Source organism: Stenella coeruleoalba, assembly GCF_951394435.1.
Source record: "Stenella coeruleoalba genome assembly, chromosome: 15".
NCBI lineage: Eukaryota > Metazoa > Chordata > Mammalia > Artiodactyla > Delphinidae > Stenella > Stenella coeruleoalba.
The window spans coordinates 46340708-46354486 of NC_137161.1; the positions used below are offsets into that span (position 1 = coordinate 46340708).

The 13779-nt window shown below is 46.3% G+C and overlaps 1 protein-coding gene across 1 annotated transcript in view; it reads right to left on the reverse strand.

Annotated features, from left to right (window-relative positions):
• The window catches only part of CFAP61 (cilia and flagella associated protein 61), a 260039-nt gene that overhangs the window by 46624 nt on the left and 199636 nt on the right, over window positions 1-13779 (reverse strand). The window contains exons 22-24 of the mRNA XM_079945951.1: window positions 11427-11719; window positions 6558-6885; window positions 5133-5224 (exon numbers count right to left, since the gene is read on the reverse strand). Of these exons, the coding sequence (XP_079802077.1) occupies window positions 5133-5224; window positions 6558-6885; window positions 11427-11719 (713 nt within the window). The remainder of the gene's footprint in view (window positions 1-5132; window positions 5225-6557; window positions 6886-11426; window positions 11720-13779) is intronic.

Below are 13779 nucleotides of genomic sequence, written 5' to 3' on the forward strand. Positions count from 1 at the left end.
ACATGCTTCCCACTGGCTCCAGCAACAAACAGAACCTCCATGGACAAACCTGGGTTTGGCTGGTGGTGGCTGAACCCACAGACTTTGCCTCTGGACTCTGAACTCAGTACACAGTAGCACTCAGTAAATCTCTCCTGAGTGCATATAGATTTAAGCTTTTGTTCTGAACTTGAATGTGGCATTTAGAAATCCAGGGCAAGTTGAACTGCACTGATCCCAAACATTTACTGAGTCCCGGACATCCCCTGGGGACTTTATCTAAACAAGGACACACGGATTAACTGGATTTTTAAGTAAATTGAAGCAACTGGTGGGTGTTTGTGTATCACATGACTAAGCCCTGAGGAGGAACCAGCCAACTATACAGGCACAAGGTGAGAAATACAGGAGGGATGCCAGGTAAGTCCTGGGCCAGCCCCAAGGATATGCACGAGATTGGGGGACAGAACAAACACAGCTTAGGATGGGGGTGGGGGACAGCGCCCCAGGGAGGTGCACGAGGTCCAGCATCATACAGATGGATGCATACAGACAGGAAATCTACCTCCATAGCAAAGTGTTTAAAAAAACACCGAGTAAGGTATTATCTAACGCAACAATGGTATATGCACACATCTGGATGCAATGCATCCAACAGAAATTATTGGTGAGTTATTTCATAACAGGAAAATATGTTCCCAGTACATTTTATACTATAGAAGTATAGTATAAAAATTTATAATGTTTTATAATTTGTAGAGAATCATTCTATTTTCATAAAAATAAGTGGTATCATTTATTTGTTTCTGTGTCAATATTTTAACAAAATGTTAATGGAAGGGGCTAAGACTAAAGCTGCTGGTGCCAAATTCAAATGGTTTTTAAAGTCTTGTATTTATTCTTAGAGATGCTCGCAAGGGGCGCGTTCCTCACTTTCATAGCTCTGCGTGTATTTAATTCAGAAATAGCGTTTGCTATGATGAGCCACCAAGTAAAGTTGACCCTGGGGAGGCCTCTTCGCAGTCAGGGGTGCCTTGGTGAAGTTGAATGAGTGTCTGGGGGAGGGGCTGCTCCCTGGCCTTGCTGGTAGGGCGGCTGGGGGTCCAGGAGAGGGGGCACTGGCCACAGCTCTAGCATACTTTTAGCACCAGGTTTCCCTGGCCTCAGTGGACAGCAGATCCCACAAGGTCGTGGACTCTCCTCTTCCTCTTTGAAATTTCTTTATGCTGAGTGATTAAGGAAGGGAACTCAGGCCTCAGAGGGGTACATCTCGGGATCCACCCACGTGGCTGACAATATTTTTGACTTGGCAAAGAGTTTCACTGAACATCCCACCCTCTGCTCACAAGCACTTGTATTTGGGGGCTGATTCAGTGGATTCTGAGCACCTCAACTCGAGGGCCACGGTGACTCCATGGCTGGTGTCTCAGCATCACACGCCCTCTGAGGTCACCTTGTTCTAAAAGGGCTGTGTCGTCAGCATCGTTTCCAGTGATGTGTCATCGTGGGTCTGTTTATTTGGTGGAGGGGAGTTGGCCTTACTTTTTAATTTAAAGGTTGAATTTAAAGGCACACGGAGGAAAGAAATGCCCAGTGGTGCAAAGACAGCACATCTTGACTCTGGAAGTGACCGTGACCATCGTTAATGAGATCTGGCTCTGCGATCACATAACCAGGGGGCCGTCCTAGGCATGCGGCATCAAAATAGTTTGCATTGACATGAAAGGCAAGTCGCCTACAGATGGGTTTCTCAGACACAAGTTACCCCTGTGGGGCTGGGCAGACTTATCTAAATTTCTGAGGTCATTCCTAGTCACTGTTGCTGACAGATGGGAAAATCCAGTGAAGTCCAGGACCCTTTCTGCTTATCCTTCCAGAAAATCACTCCACTAAACAAGGACTTAAGGCAGCTTCCAGCCCTGCCACCCGGTGAGGGATTCTGGGCTAACGACGATGATGATTTCATACACTTTCCAATTCTGTGGGATGTGGCTAGTTTCTTCCTTTAAGTATATGAATAAATTGTTAGGAGATTTGGGTGTTGAGTTTAAAATTTTGACAGAGTAACGGGTTCTGATGTGTTGTTTTTTTTGTCTCTTCCTTTTTCCCTGAATATAATTATCCTTTTGAGCTCCTTTATGATTTTGACAAAGATTGGAATATGGCTCTGGAATTCATGCCAAACGAAAGACCCAGGGGTAATCAGACTCGGCATGCAAGAAACCAGGTTCCCAGCTCCCACGATGAATACACAATTTTAAATTTAATGGTACCCAGGCAGAGTTTGTTGTGACAAATTTGTTTATTCCGTGGAGTATAAGCCAACAAAGCATGTGGACTGGAATCTGCGGATCAGTTCATTATGTAGACGACTTGGGGTCCCCTGTCTTCCTTTTGTCGGGTTACCTCATGAATTACTAAAGCATCTCCTTACTTACATATCCCGATGCGTGAGTGCTACACGAGTCTGATGAGATTCATCTGTACTACATTTGCTGTGAGAACAGTAATTTAGTTTCTCTAGTGAAATACTGCTCCGTGGGCTCCATTCTCCATCCACTGGCCATATTTAGGCGACTGCCTGACCATTTTGGCAACAATTTTACTTAATCAAATTAATTCCAAATCCGAAAGATTGCCATGGAACCATCCTACATTTTTTTTCTTGGTGAATAAAATGGGGAGAAAAAAATCTGTTTAGATCTTCTGTACTAATTAAAAAGGAGGCCCACCTGGCAAAATGGTTAATTACAGTCAGGGTTCCTGCTCAAATACTGTCACAGCACCAGCCAAAGAAGCTAGTCAAGTTCCATTCTTATGAAAACCCTCATTATCTAAAACTCCCTTTTGCTCCTCCTCTGACTTTATTCCGAGAAAGAACCAGTGGTTGATAAATAAATGACACTGCATGTCAGAAATCACACACTGTCCTTGAAGAATCTGGTTCAGTGTGAAACCAAGTCCAGTATTTCCTAGCTTTTGAACCCATTCCCACCGTGTACTGTCCGAATTCCTAACCCACAGAATCTGTGAGCGGAATCCAATGGCTGCTTCATGTCCCTAAGTTTTGTTACACAGCAGTACAGACTGGAGCACCATTCGCTACGGTCCTTTCTTTACTTGTAAGAACATTTTGCATCAGACTGTGGATACAGGACACACCTGAAAGAATCTGGGAAAGGCCCAAGGGAAGTAAGTTTTAAACACACAGCATCCATCCTTTCCTTGGAAGAACCAGGTTTCATTCTTTTTCTGGAACTATAATTAACAACATCTACCACTGACAGGTCACTGTTTTATTCCTTGAAGGCAGTGTTACTTTATATGGGATCCCTAATAACCCCCGAAATGCAGAGGAGTTGATAACTCGTCCAAAGTCCATGGGAAGTCGACGGAAGAGCTGGGATTCTGACTTCCCGAAGAGAGACGGTGAGGGGCCAGGAGCCTGCGACATCCGGAGTCTGCTCCCCCTTACGGAATTTTCCAGCAGCTTCTACTACATCTCATTGGCCGGGACCTGCCACATGGCTGACCTCATTCTCAAGGAAATCTGGGAGATGTGCTTATTTTAACTTAGTCAGATCATTAACCCTCAAAAAAATTCAGGATGAGAAAATGGGAGTGGAAGCAGGCAACCTCCAGTGTCTTCCTCACTGACGAAAAAGCAAACATGAAGCACCAGAAAGGAAACCCCAGTTGACAACAAACACCAGTTGGGACCAACTGTCCGATAATCTTACCTGAGAAGCTCACCAACCGACCAACCATGTTGCGTCCTTTCTAGTTACCTTGAACACAGGGAACGCCCCTCCCAACCCCCAAGCACACGCAGCTTCAGCTTCACCTCGCTGGCCCTTCCTGTGTCATCCAGGGAGGGCAGGAGGACAGGGGGGCCTGGACAGACATCCCAGACCCTAAGCAATTTACTATTGCCACAGAGGTGGTTATTTTAATTATCTATGGATTCATCACAGGCTACCTCAAAACTTAGTGGCTTAATGTCCTTCAGGAGGTGGATGGATAAACTGTGGTCCATCCAGACAGTGGAATACTATTCAGGGCTAAAAAGAAATGGGTTATCACGCCATGAAAAGACATGGAGGGAACTGAAATGCAAATTACTAAGTGAAGGAGCCAATCTGAAAAGGCCACATGCTGTATGATTCCAATTCTATGACATTCTGGAAAAGGCAAAAGTATGGAGACAGTGAAAATATCAGTGGTTACCAGGAGTTGCAGGGGAGGGAGGGAGGGATGAATAGGTGGAACAGAGGGATTTTTAGGGCAGTGACACTACTCTGCATGATACCGTAATAGTGGGTACATGTCATTACACATTCGTCCAAACCCACAGAATGTACAACACCAAGAGTGGACCGTAATGGAAACTGTGGGCTTTAGGTGATAATTATGTACCAATGTAGGTTCATCAATTGTAAAAAGTGTACCACCCTGGTGGGGATGTTGACAATGGGGGAGGCTGTGCATGAACGGGGGCAGGGGGTATATGGGAAATCTCTGTACTTTCCTCTCACTTTTGATGTGAACCTAAAACTTCTCTAAAAAATAAATGGCTTAAAATGACAATACATTTTTATAACCTCAGTCTTTGGGAGTCAGAAATTGGGAATAGCTTATCTGGGGGATTCTGGCTCATGGTCTCCTGTACGTTTTAGTCAAGATGTTGGCCAGGGCTGCATCATCGGAAGGCTGGACTAGGGCTGGAGGACCACTTCCACGGTGGCTTCATCACACGACTGGCTGGCGCAGAAATCCTCAGTCCCTCTCCACGCGCACCTCCCGAAGGGCCACCTGGGTGACCTTACAATATGGCAGCAGTGACCCAGGAGGGTGCAAGTTGGAAGCTGTATTATCTTTCAGGACCTGGCCTTGGAAGTCACACACTGTCATTTCCACAATATTCTGCTGGCCACACTGGTCAGCCCTAGTCAGTGTGGGAGGGGACCATGCAAGGACATGAATACCAAGGGGTGGGAGTCAGTGGGGGCTGTTTTGGGGGCCAAACTGCCACATGGCTTTCTGATGCGTGAACCAATACATTACACTAAAGACTGAATTAAGAATTTCACCCCTATCCCCATAAACAAAGTGTTATATTTGAAAGTAAAATGAAATTCAGGAATAATACTTACAAAATCAGACTGGGCCATTTGTACCTCCAATAGGGTTGGGATGGCAGGCTTGGCGATATGCAGATAATGGTACGACCCAGGGAGGATGCCTCCTGGTGGAAATGGCAAGTTTTCCACATTTTAATTCAGTCGGGAAACAACTGGGTAACAGGGCTTACATCTGTACCACAGGACAACCAGAGATGCCTGCCGTGGTGTATGCTACTCAAACTTTCCCACTCAAGTACCTCTATTAGCAAGGAACACCCTGCGATTTATTTTATTTAATAAAATCAACATGAATGTGCCGTTATAACCCATAATATAGCCACCAATGTTCCAAGATGTGCCAAGCTGATCCCGTGCATCCTGATTTCCCATAACTTGTGGCATTCTCATCTCTGCCTGCTAAAGCCAGCCGACACTTTGGTCTACAAATGTTGCCATGGTGTTCCCATTCTCCATCCTCCTCCACTATGTAACCAAAATACTAAGTAAATGTTATAAGGAAGATCAACAAAGTTCTTGTTCAATGCTTTAGAAAACTCGTATTATGAAACTGTTACTATTTCTAGCTTGCCCTAGAAGCCCGAGCCTGGTCTAGCTCTGATCAGCCTCTGACACCCATGCCTTGTCTTCCTTTCCCACATCCACCACCTTCCTTAAGGTCTCATCCAGAGTGAGAAGGCGATCACGACCTCTCGGAGGCCATTTAGTTGGGCAGATAAACGCAAGGACTGCAATACAGGGCTTTTGTCCCTTTAGCCTGATGTTCTGTTTACTGGATTGGGGCTCACAGACCCCCTAGGGGTCCACGGGTGACTATGGGGGTTGGTCCATCAACCTTCTAGAAGTAAACAGTTTTGTAAAATGTGCATTTTTCTGGTAGAAGATCCACAACATTCAAAGATGCTGTTTTCAAGGGTAACTCCCACCTCCCAAATATAAGAAAGTTCCGTGTCACTCATATGATGATCTCCTTAGGGGTCAATAAAGCTGAGGGGATAAAACTGGACCGTTTTACAGCTGCTAATGGTCTAGCTTATCCATCCAGACAGCAGACCAAAGCCCGGGAGGCTTGGAAGTTCTCCTTACCTCTCAACTGATATTGAGAATGAAAGTTTGGTAAGATGTCAGGGCATCGAACCCTACACCAGTTGTGAGGGACCTCTGGGCAAGTTACTCATCATCCCCTAGTCTCAGTTTCCTTAGATGCAAAGTGAGCATCACATTCTGATGTGAAAAATTTTATCACATCAGTTCTGATGTGATAAAGTCAAGTCCATAATAAGCAGTTAAACATAAAAGAGAGCCCTCCCGTGTCTCTGTGCAAACCCACTGAGGGACACAGGCGCCTCCTCACCAAACCTACAGGAAACGGAGGGCTGGCTGGTCCAGATCCAACCAGTGGCTCCGTCACAGGGATGAAGGTGGCCCACTACCTACCTTTGATCTTGGCTCCCCTGTACATGGGGATGAGGCGGTCAAGGTCAGCCGGCGGCTCAGTCACAGGCTCGAGGGTCGGGTCAAAGAGGTTGAGCATCACGGCTGCCAGCTGGAAGCCAACTTCCTTGGAATTGAAGTTGCTGTGAGTCCACTCATTCGAGTAATACCTGTTGGAGAACTTGGTGAGGGAGCCGGCAGCTCTGATGGCTATGTCATTGGTGTGGAAGTTGGTGTCTATCACAAGGCGGCCGTCGTAGACAAGGCACGCGTCGTTGAAGGCTCTGAATGTTTCGTAATCCACGTTCTTCTCACAGAAGCTGAAGAACATCTACAAAGTGAACAATCACATTATTTCTAGTTATCACTCTTCACTGTACCTTCCCAACAGGGTGAAGAGTCTCTATTTTATTACTTGGGGCACACAAGAAAACCTAAATCTACAAACAGTATGTCATAATGGTGTGTGTATCTTTGGTACACAGAAGAAATTAAGATCGTTCAATGTCACTCTTTTTTTTTTCAAATTGCTCAATCTAGACATCCAGAGGCGAGGGTGCCACGTGGTGGAATATCTCCCACAAGAGCACGTTCTTCCCCGTAAGGAGGTTTACATTCATAAACACCACTTTCCTCTCATTCTCGGACATTTCGAATCGTTCCTTCTCAGCCTCCTACCATTTTCCTCTCCTGCGTCTGACACTTAGGTCTCTCCAGGTTCCTTCTTGGGGTCACTTCGTCCAGTTTTGAGTCTTCAGGCTGCCCCATTCCTGCCCCTTTAAACCCAGAAAGCCTGTCTCTCCCTGCAGGACGCCCCAGAGAGGACGCAAGCCCCGTCCGCCTTGGTGCCCCCCAGGTTTGGGCTCCTGCCTTGTTACTTCCTGCCCTGGGATGGCAGGTGCTGACTCAGTGAAGATTTACAAGGTACCTGCAGGCCCCTCCACTCTCTGCCCAAATTTTAATGTGTTCTCGTACTTATCTGGAGATCATCTTCCATATTGATGTTAAGTCATTAAAGCAGTCCAAGTTAGCTGTTTTTAAGTCTTCAGTTGTCATTGAAGTAGCTAAGCTGAATCATTTTTAGCTTTACCTAAACACAGTTTGCCACCTTATTAAAAGCATGCTAAGAAATGAACATATGACCTGGGTCCTCATCATACTGGTGGATACCACACTCCCTGCTTCCTTCACACGCCAGCTCTACCCACCTCACTTGCCTCGTTACGTACAGAAATCAGCTGTCCTGAGCCAGAGGTAACCCCCTTCCATGCCCTTCCCTACATCTAGGAATGGCGTGCCAATGAGGAATGAGCCACAAATGAGCCTGCAGTAGCCACTAGTCATGGGTGACTATATACTTTTAAATCTAAATTAATTACAATTAAACAAAATTTAAAATCCAGACCCTCAGTTGTGGTGGCCTATTTCAAATGCCCCAAAGCTACAGGTGGCGGTGGCTGTCATGTTAGACTGCACAGACATGGACCATTTCCACCATCACAGACAGTTCTATTGGACAGCACTGGACTCAGATCCACCATCCCTATGACGTCCTTTCTTCTCCCTCAGGGAACCGGCAGGGCCTTTGCCCTTTTCCCTGTCTCTGTTCACTCAGATGTCTAATCCTATCCCAATTACTCCCATCCAGGCAGCTTCTTTCCTTCAAACCTCTTTAAATTTTTTTCTGTTTTATAACCTTGCTCAGTGACCACAGGAAAATATATTTCTCTGAGTCCGTGACTCTGAAACTTTCTGTCTCTCTACTCCTCTTTTTTTTTCCCTCCTCTACTCGTTTCCCATCTCTATAGAAACAGACTTCCCACGCACAGAAAAATAGGAAAAACGTTTGATTTGAATTGAAATTATGCATGAAAAACAGGACCATTAGTGCTCAGCAGCTCCCTTCAGCATCCCTGCAAAGTTCTTCTACCTACCCAGTTTTTCTCCTACTTAAAACGACTCTTTTATTACGGGGCACATACATATACTAGCCCTTGTTTTACTGCGTTTTAAAGACTATCAGTACCTCTATCATATTATTTTATATGGTTTTGGCGTAGGCATTGATGCTACGGTTACATTTGGGACATAGGGGTTTGTGGAATAGAGTGAACGTCGGATCAGCAAATCCAACACTGTCCGTGGGAGCACGTGTTCTGAGTTACAGACCTCTCAGACCTCTCAAACACAACTCACGTGCTCCTGTAATGCCAACTGAATAAATAGTACATAGTGGATGAAAATATGAAGTAGGAACATCTGCTTTAAATGCTTCTACAAATAATGACCTAAGGGTCTACCTTAAGGAACTAGAAAAAGAAAGCCAAAGTAGATCCAAAGCAAGCAGAAAAAAGAACATAATTGTTAAGAGTGGAAATCAATGAGAGAGAAAACTGACAGATGACGGAGATAATTAACAAACTCAAAAGCCGTTTCTCTGGGGGGAAAAAAATCAATAAAATTGACAAATGTCTAGCTAGACAGAGAACTTCAGAGAGGTCCTCATCTCTCCTTAGCTGCTGGTGGGCGCTGGCCATCCCTGCTGCTCCAGGACCTGTGGCTGCCATCACTCCATCTCTGCCTCCGTCAGCATGGGGCCTTCTTCCTCATGGGCCTCCTCTCTGTCATCAAATCTCTCTCTCCATGTAAGGGCACCAATCATTAGAGTTCGAACCCACCCCAAACCAGGATGACCTTCTCTGTACTTGACTACAGCTGCAAAGATCCTATTTCCAAATAAGGTCACATCCACAGGTACTGGTTCTTAGGACCGTATCTCCTCTCTGGGGGCACATAATTCAGCCCACGACACCATGACCACATGGCCACAGTGAAGATCGTGAATATATTCGTGCCCATCAAAAGTCTCCTAATTCCCTGGCAGAGATGCCACCCAAAGCTGACGATCAGGAGGGATAAATACCCTGACTGTTCCCTTCTTCCAGTTTCTAATCTCCTGCCAGGTTGGCCAACCTACTGAGAGTCAGGGGAAACGGGCTGGGAGGGTCCTCTGTAGAGGCCCCTCGTCATGGTGCAGAGCAGAGCAGGGGAAGCTGGAGACAGGACCTGAGGACAGCAGGCCAATGTCCGACTCATCCATTTAGGGTGCAGTTTGGGCAGGAAGGTGTGTTGGATCAAGGCAGCTGAGAGTATCTGCAAGATGTCCTTGCCATGATTACAATTCTGACCTGGACAGCAGAGTGAAGGCCAGCAGGGGCTGCTACAGAATCTGTATTCAGTTGGATATTGGGGGAGGTTTTCCTGCACCCATGCGCCCTAAGCAGGGTATATGTTCACCCCCAGAGTTGCCCAGGATAACCTGGGCATACATCTTCCACGATCATCATTTTGGGAGGAAACTTTTGGTGAAAAGATGTTGATTTTCCCTATCTTATACAGGTATTGTGACATACATGTGTAGATGGTGTCACTTTTATGTTAAAATAAAATGAACTTTTTCTGTCTTTTTCACTGCTATATCCCTCACACTTAGGACTAAGCCTGAGACCTAGTAGGTGTCCAATAAATGTTTGTGGAGTGAAGGAGTAAATGAAGGTACTGAGAGCAGAATGTGAAATCCCCCTGGGTTATCAGAATGAAATGACAGGTGGCAGGGAAACCCCCTCTGTGCAGGTGGTCTGCCTTGAGCTCCAGTCCAGACTCTGGGGGGATGAGGGTGGCCCATAGGGGCCCTTGGGTGAGAAGCCCTGACTTAGGCTGACCCACCCCTACTGCCAGGTGAGGGACTGCTATGAGCCCCCACGGGGTTCCCCAGCTGGCTTGCCCACTAGATGCTGCTGGCATCCTTTATCCCAACCGCCAACACAGCCCTTGACCCCCATAGCTCCAGCACTCACTCGGACCGCAGCCCCCTCTCTCTCAGGGATCTCCTGCTTCTCCATCACATCAACTGGCCCCTTTCCCCTCTTCCTCCCTCCTGGCTTCTGCTCATCTCCTGAACAGGGTGTGAGCTGAGCTGTGACAAGCCCCAAAGCAAAGCACTCTCTCCATACATCATGGGGGAAGATCCCCTATTGCTGTTTCCAGAATCTTAGGAGGTCGACACAGCATGGACTTTGAGGCCCTGCTGGCCTGGGTTGGGATCTCAGCTGACGCGGAGCCACGGTGTTCTCGTCTGTAAGGTGGGGATGCTTCCCTTGAAAGAGCTGTTGTGAGGAGGGGACAGAATACACTGCCAGTGTGCAGCATGGTACCCGGGACACGGGGAGCGTTCAGTGGGGCTGGCCCTCTTCAAAGCCGCCCCCCTGACACTCTGCCCAGGAACAGGTGGGGTCCAGTTCCCTTCCCCTTGAGTGTGGGCTGCCTTAGTGACCTGCTTCTAGGGCACAGAATGCGGTGGAAGGGTGCAGCTTGACTTCTGAGGCTAGGTCACGAAAGGAGATATGCTGTCTCTCTCTCTCTCTTTTTCTCTGCGTCTCTCTCTCTGTCTCTGTCCCATTGCTTTCGGAACCCAGCCACCATGCAGAGGGGAAGCTCAGTCCCATGAAGGGGCCACTTGTAAGTGTTCAGGTCAAAATCTCACCTGAAGCTGAGCTGACACCAGCAGACGGACAAGTGGGTGAACACACCTTCTAGACGATTCCAGCCCCAGCCCCAGTCTGACGTCAGCCCCAGGAGACACCTCCAGGGAGAGCTGCTGGGGGAGCCCGGTCCAGCCCCAGGACCACGGGAGAGAATATGGAATGGCTGTTGTTGTTTTAGGCCACTCGGTTTGGGTGGCTCATTTCTCAGCAATAGAAAATCTGAACGTTTAGGGGAAAAAGAACCCTGTGACTATAAATTCACCACCTACCACTTTTCAGACCCCAAGTCCCCCAAAGGCGGTGTGTGAGGTTCTGGGGACCTACTCACGGAGCAAGGGAGCTGGAAGGGCTTGGTGGGTGTGGTGAAGCTGGCGCTGTGGATGGGGTCTGGGTTCAGGCCATCGTTCCACTGAGCTAGGACCGCATCCCGGTAGACGGTCACCCCCGCGGCTCGGAGCGCATCCTCCACTGCGCCCTCCACTGCGTAGTTGTTGATGCAGGTGACGATGGAGGTGGGTGGGTGCTGCACCAGGTGGATGTAGGAGCCCCTCACACCCAAGTTCAAGAGCGTCTCCACCGTGGTGTATGTGTCAATTGTGTTCCCATAGATGATGACATTCCCTACAGAAGGGGACAGATGCTTAGATACATAGTTTAAAAAAAAAAACCCAACAACCTTATTAGTCAAATGCTAATAATGCCGAATTGCTCCCTCCAACCCTCTCATTTTTTTTCAGCTGTGGGAGGTCAGCGGTGTTACCTAGCAACAGCGACCAAGAAAATTTAGTAAAGAATGGGCACACAACGTCCCACAAAGTAGTCAAGTACTTTTAACACAGAAGTAGGACATTCATTTATGTTCCTATAATTTGAAAGTTGAAATTATGCTAAATGAAACTGGTGAGAATAAAACCTTTTGCCTTGTTTTTGCTCCCTATTTGCTAGACTTATTAAGAGGAAAAATGGCTGAAGTTTGCAATAAATGCAAGTTCTTCCTGAGTGATGAAAAGGACAATGGTGAAAATAATTGTCATGTGCGTGATGGTACGGATATTTTAATACTTAGTTGTTGAATCATGTTGATTTCAAGGACATTTTTCCTTCTTTGAGAACTAAAGACTAGAACATTCTGCTTGCAACAGATAATCTTATATTCAAATTCTGATTTTTAGGATTTAATGTGTCAAGACCTAGCAAAAGAGATTGACAGGTATTCTTTTGGTGAGGAAAAATAAAATCACAAAATGACTTTGAGAGATTTCCCCTGTGTAAGAGCATTTTGATGGTAACAGTCTATATGATTTATTTATATTTCTTAAAAATATTATAGAAGTAATTACATATGCTCTTCTACTAATGATATAAGTTTTAAGACCAATGATCCTATTACATGAGTGAGATGTATTACATGCTATTTATATGCTGTTTTTGACACTGAATTGGCATTATTACCTCTTCACAAAGACAGAAACTGCTGTAGGCTCACGTTTCGGGCGAGCTGTAACAATTTTACCACAAAATGATAGGTTTGTCAATCTACCTCTCTTTTTCCTCCTGTTTATAAAATGATCTGAAGAGGAATTTTATGAGACAAAATAAATGGCAAGTGTACTTACTCAATTTGGTGGAATAAATTATGCAAAAATCTATTTCTATCCAAAATTGAGAGGACGTATAACGGCTTGTCTTACTTGTTTAGAAGGAAAGGAACTAGAATAGCTTTCAGATGGCTTCCCTAAGGTTAAGAGCTTCTGGAAAGTCCTCCCCTACTTCCCGTTGCTCAAACGTGGAATGCCAAGGGGGCAAGGCAGCCAGGGGCAGGGTCCTTCCTTCCCGGCTTCCCTAGGATGCTCCGATTTGGGGGCTCTGATTGCCGCCCTATTCAGACGCGCTAGTGCAGCATTCCTGGGTGAGCTGCCTTTTCCTTGGCTGAAAGAGCCAACATTTTGCTTAAATTATTGAGGCTCCCACCTGCTGTGCAACATGAATCCTGGCGGTCTGACACAACAAAGAACTAGCCTGCCAGGAGAGCCAAAACTTGAACCTCAAACTGTCATAGGTTTGAGGTCTTCTGCCCCTTTAAAATATGCATGCAAAAACAATATTCATTTTCCGTGAAACAGATTTAAGTGCTTAGGCCCCATGCAACTCAGAGTTGAATATTTTTCCAGTCTCTCCTTCATGTTGGCTTTTAGTAACTATTCTGTGAGATGGGCTTTTTCATTACAGGCTCATGGAAGCCCCAGCAATGCAGGGTTATTTAGCCAGGGTTGCCCACAGATTGCAGGCGGCTGGAGAGGATGAGGACTTCCATACATTTCATAAAAGCTCTACTATTTAAATTAGACGTTTATTTATAGATATGCTAACTTCTAAATAGTTTTGTCTATCTTTTAGTTTAATTCGAAACGCCTCCCCCAAATATGAGACTTCAGTTATTGTAACTGTCAGCTATTGTCACGATAATGCTGCATGACAAACTACCCCCAAACTCAATGCCAAACAACAATAAGCCTGTTGCAGGTTGGCCTACACGTCTGTGGGCTGACTGATGTTGGCTGATGTGGCTCCAAGCTGTGGTTGGGGTCAGATCTGCACCACGTCTCTCTCATCCTCCCTGGACCAACAGTGACCTGAGGCATATTCTCTTTCAGGAGCTGTGCAGGAGCACAGGCGGGCAA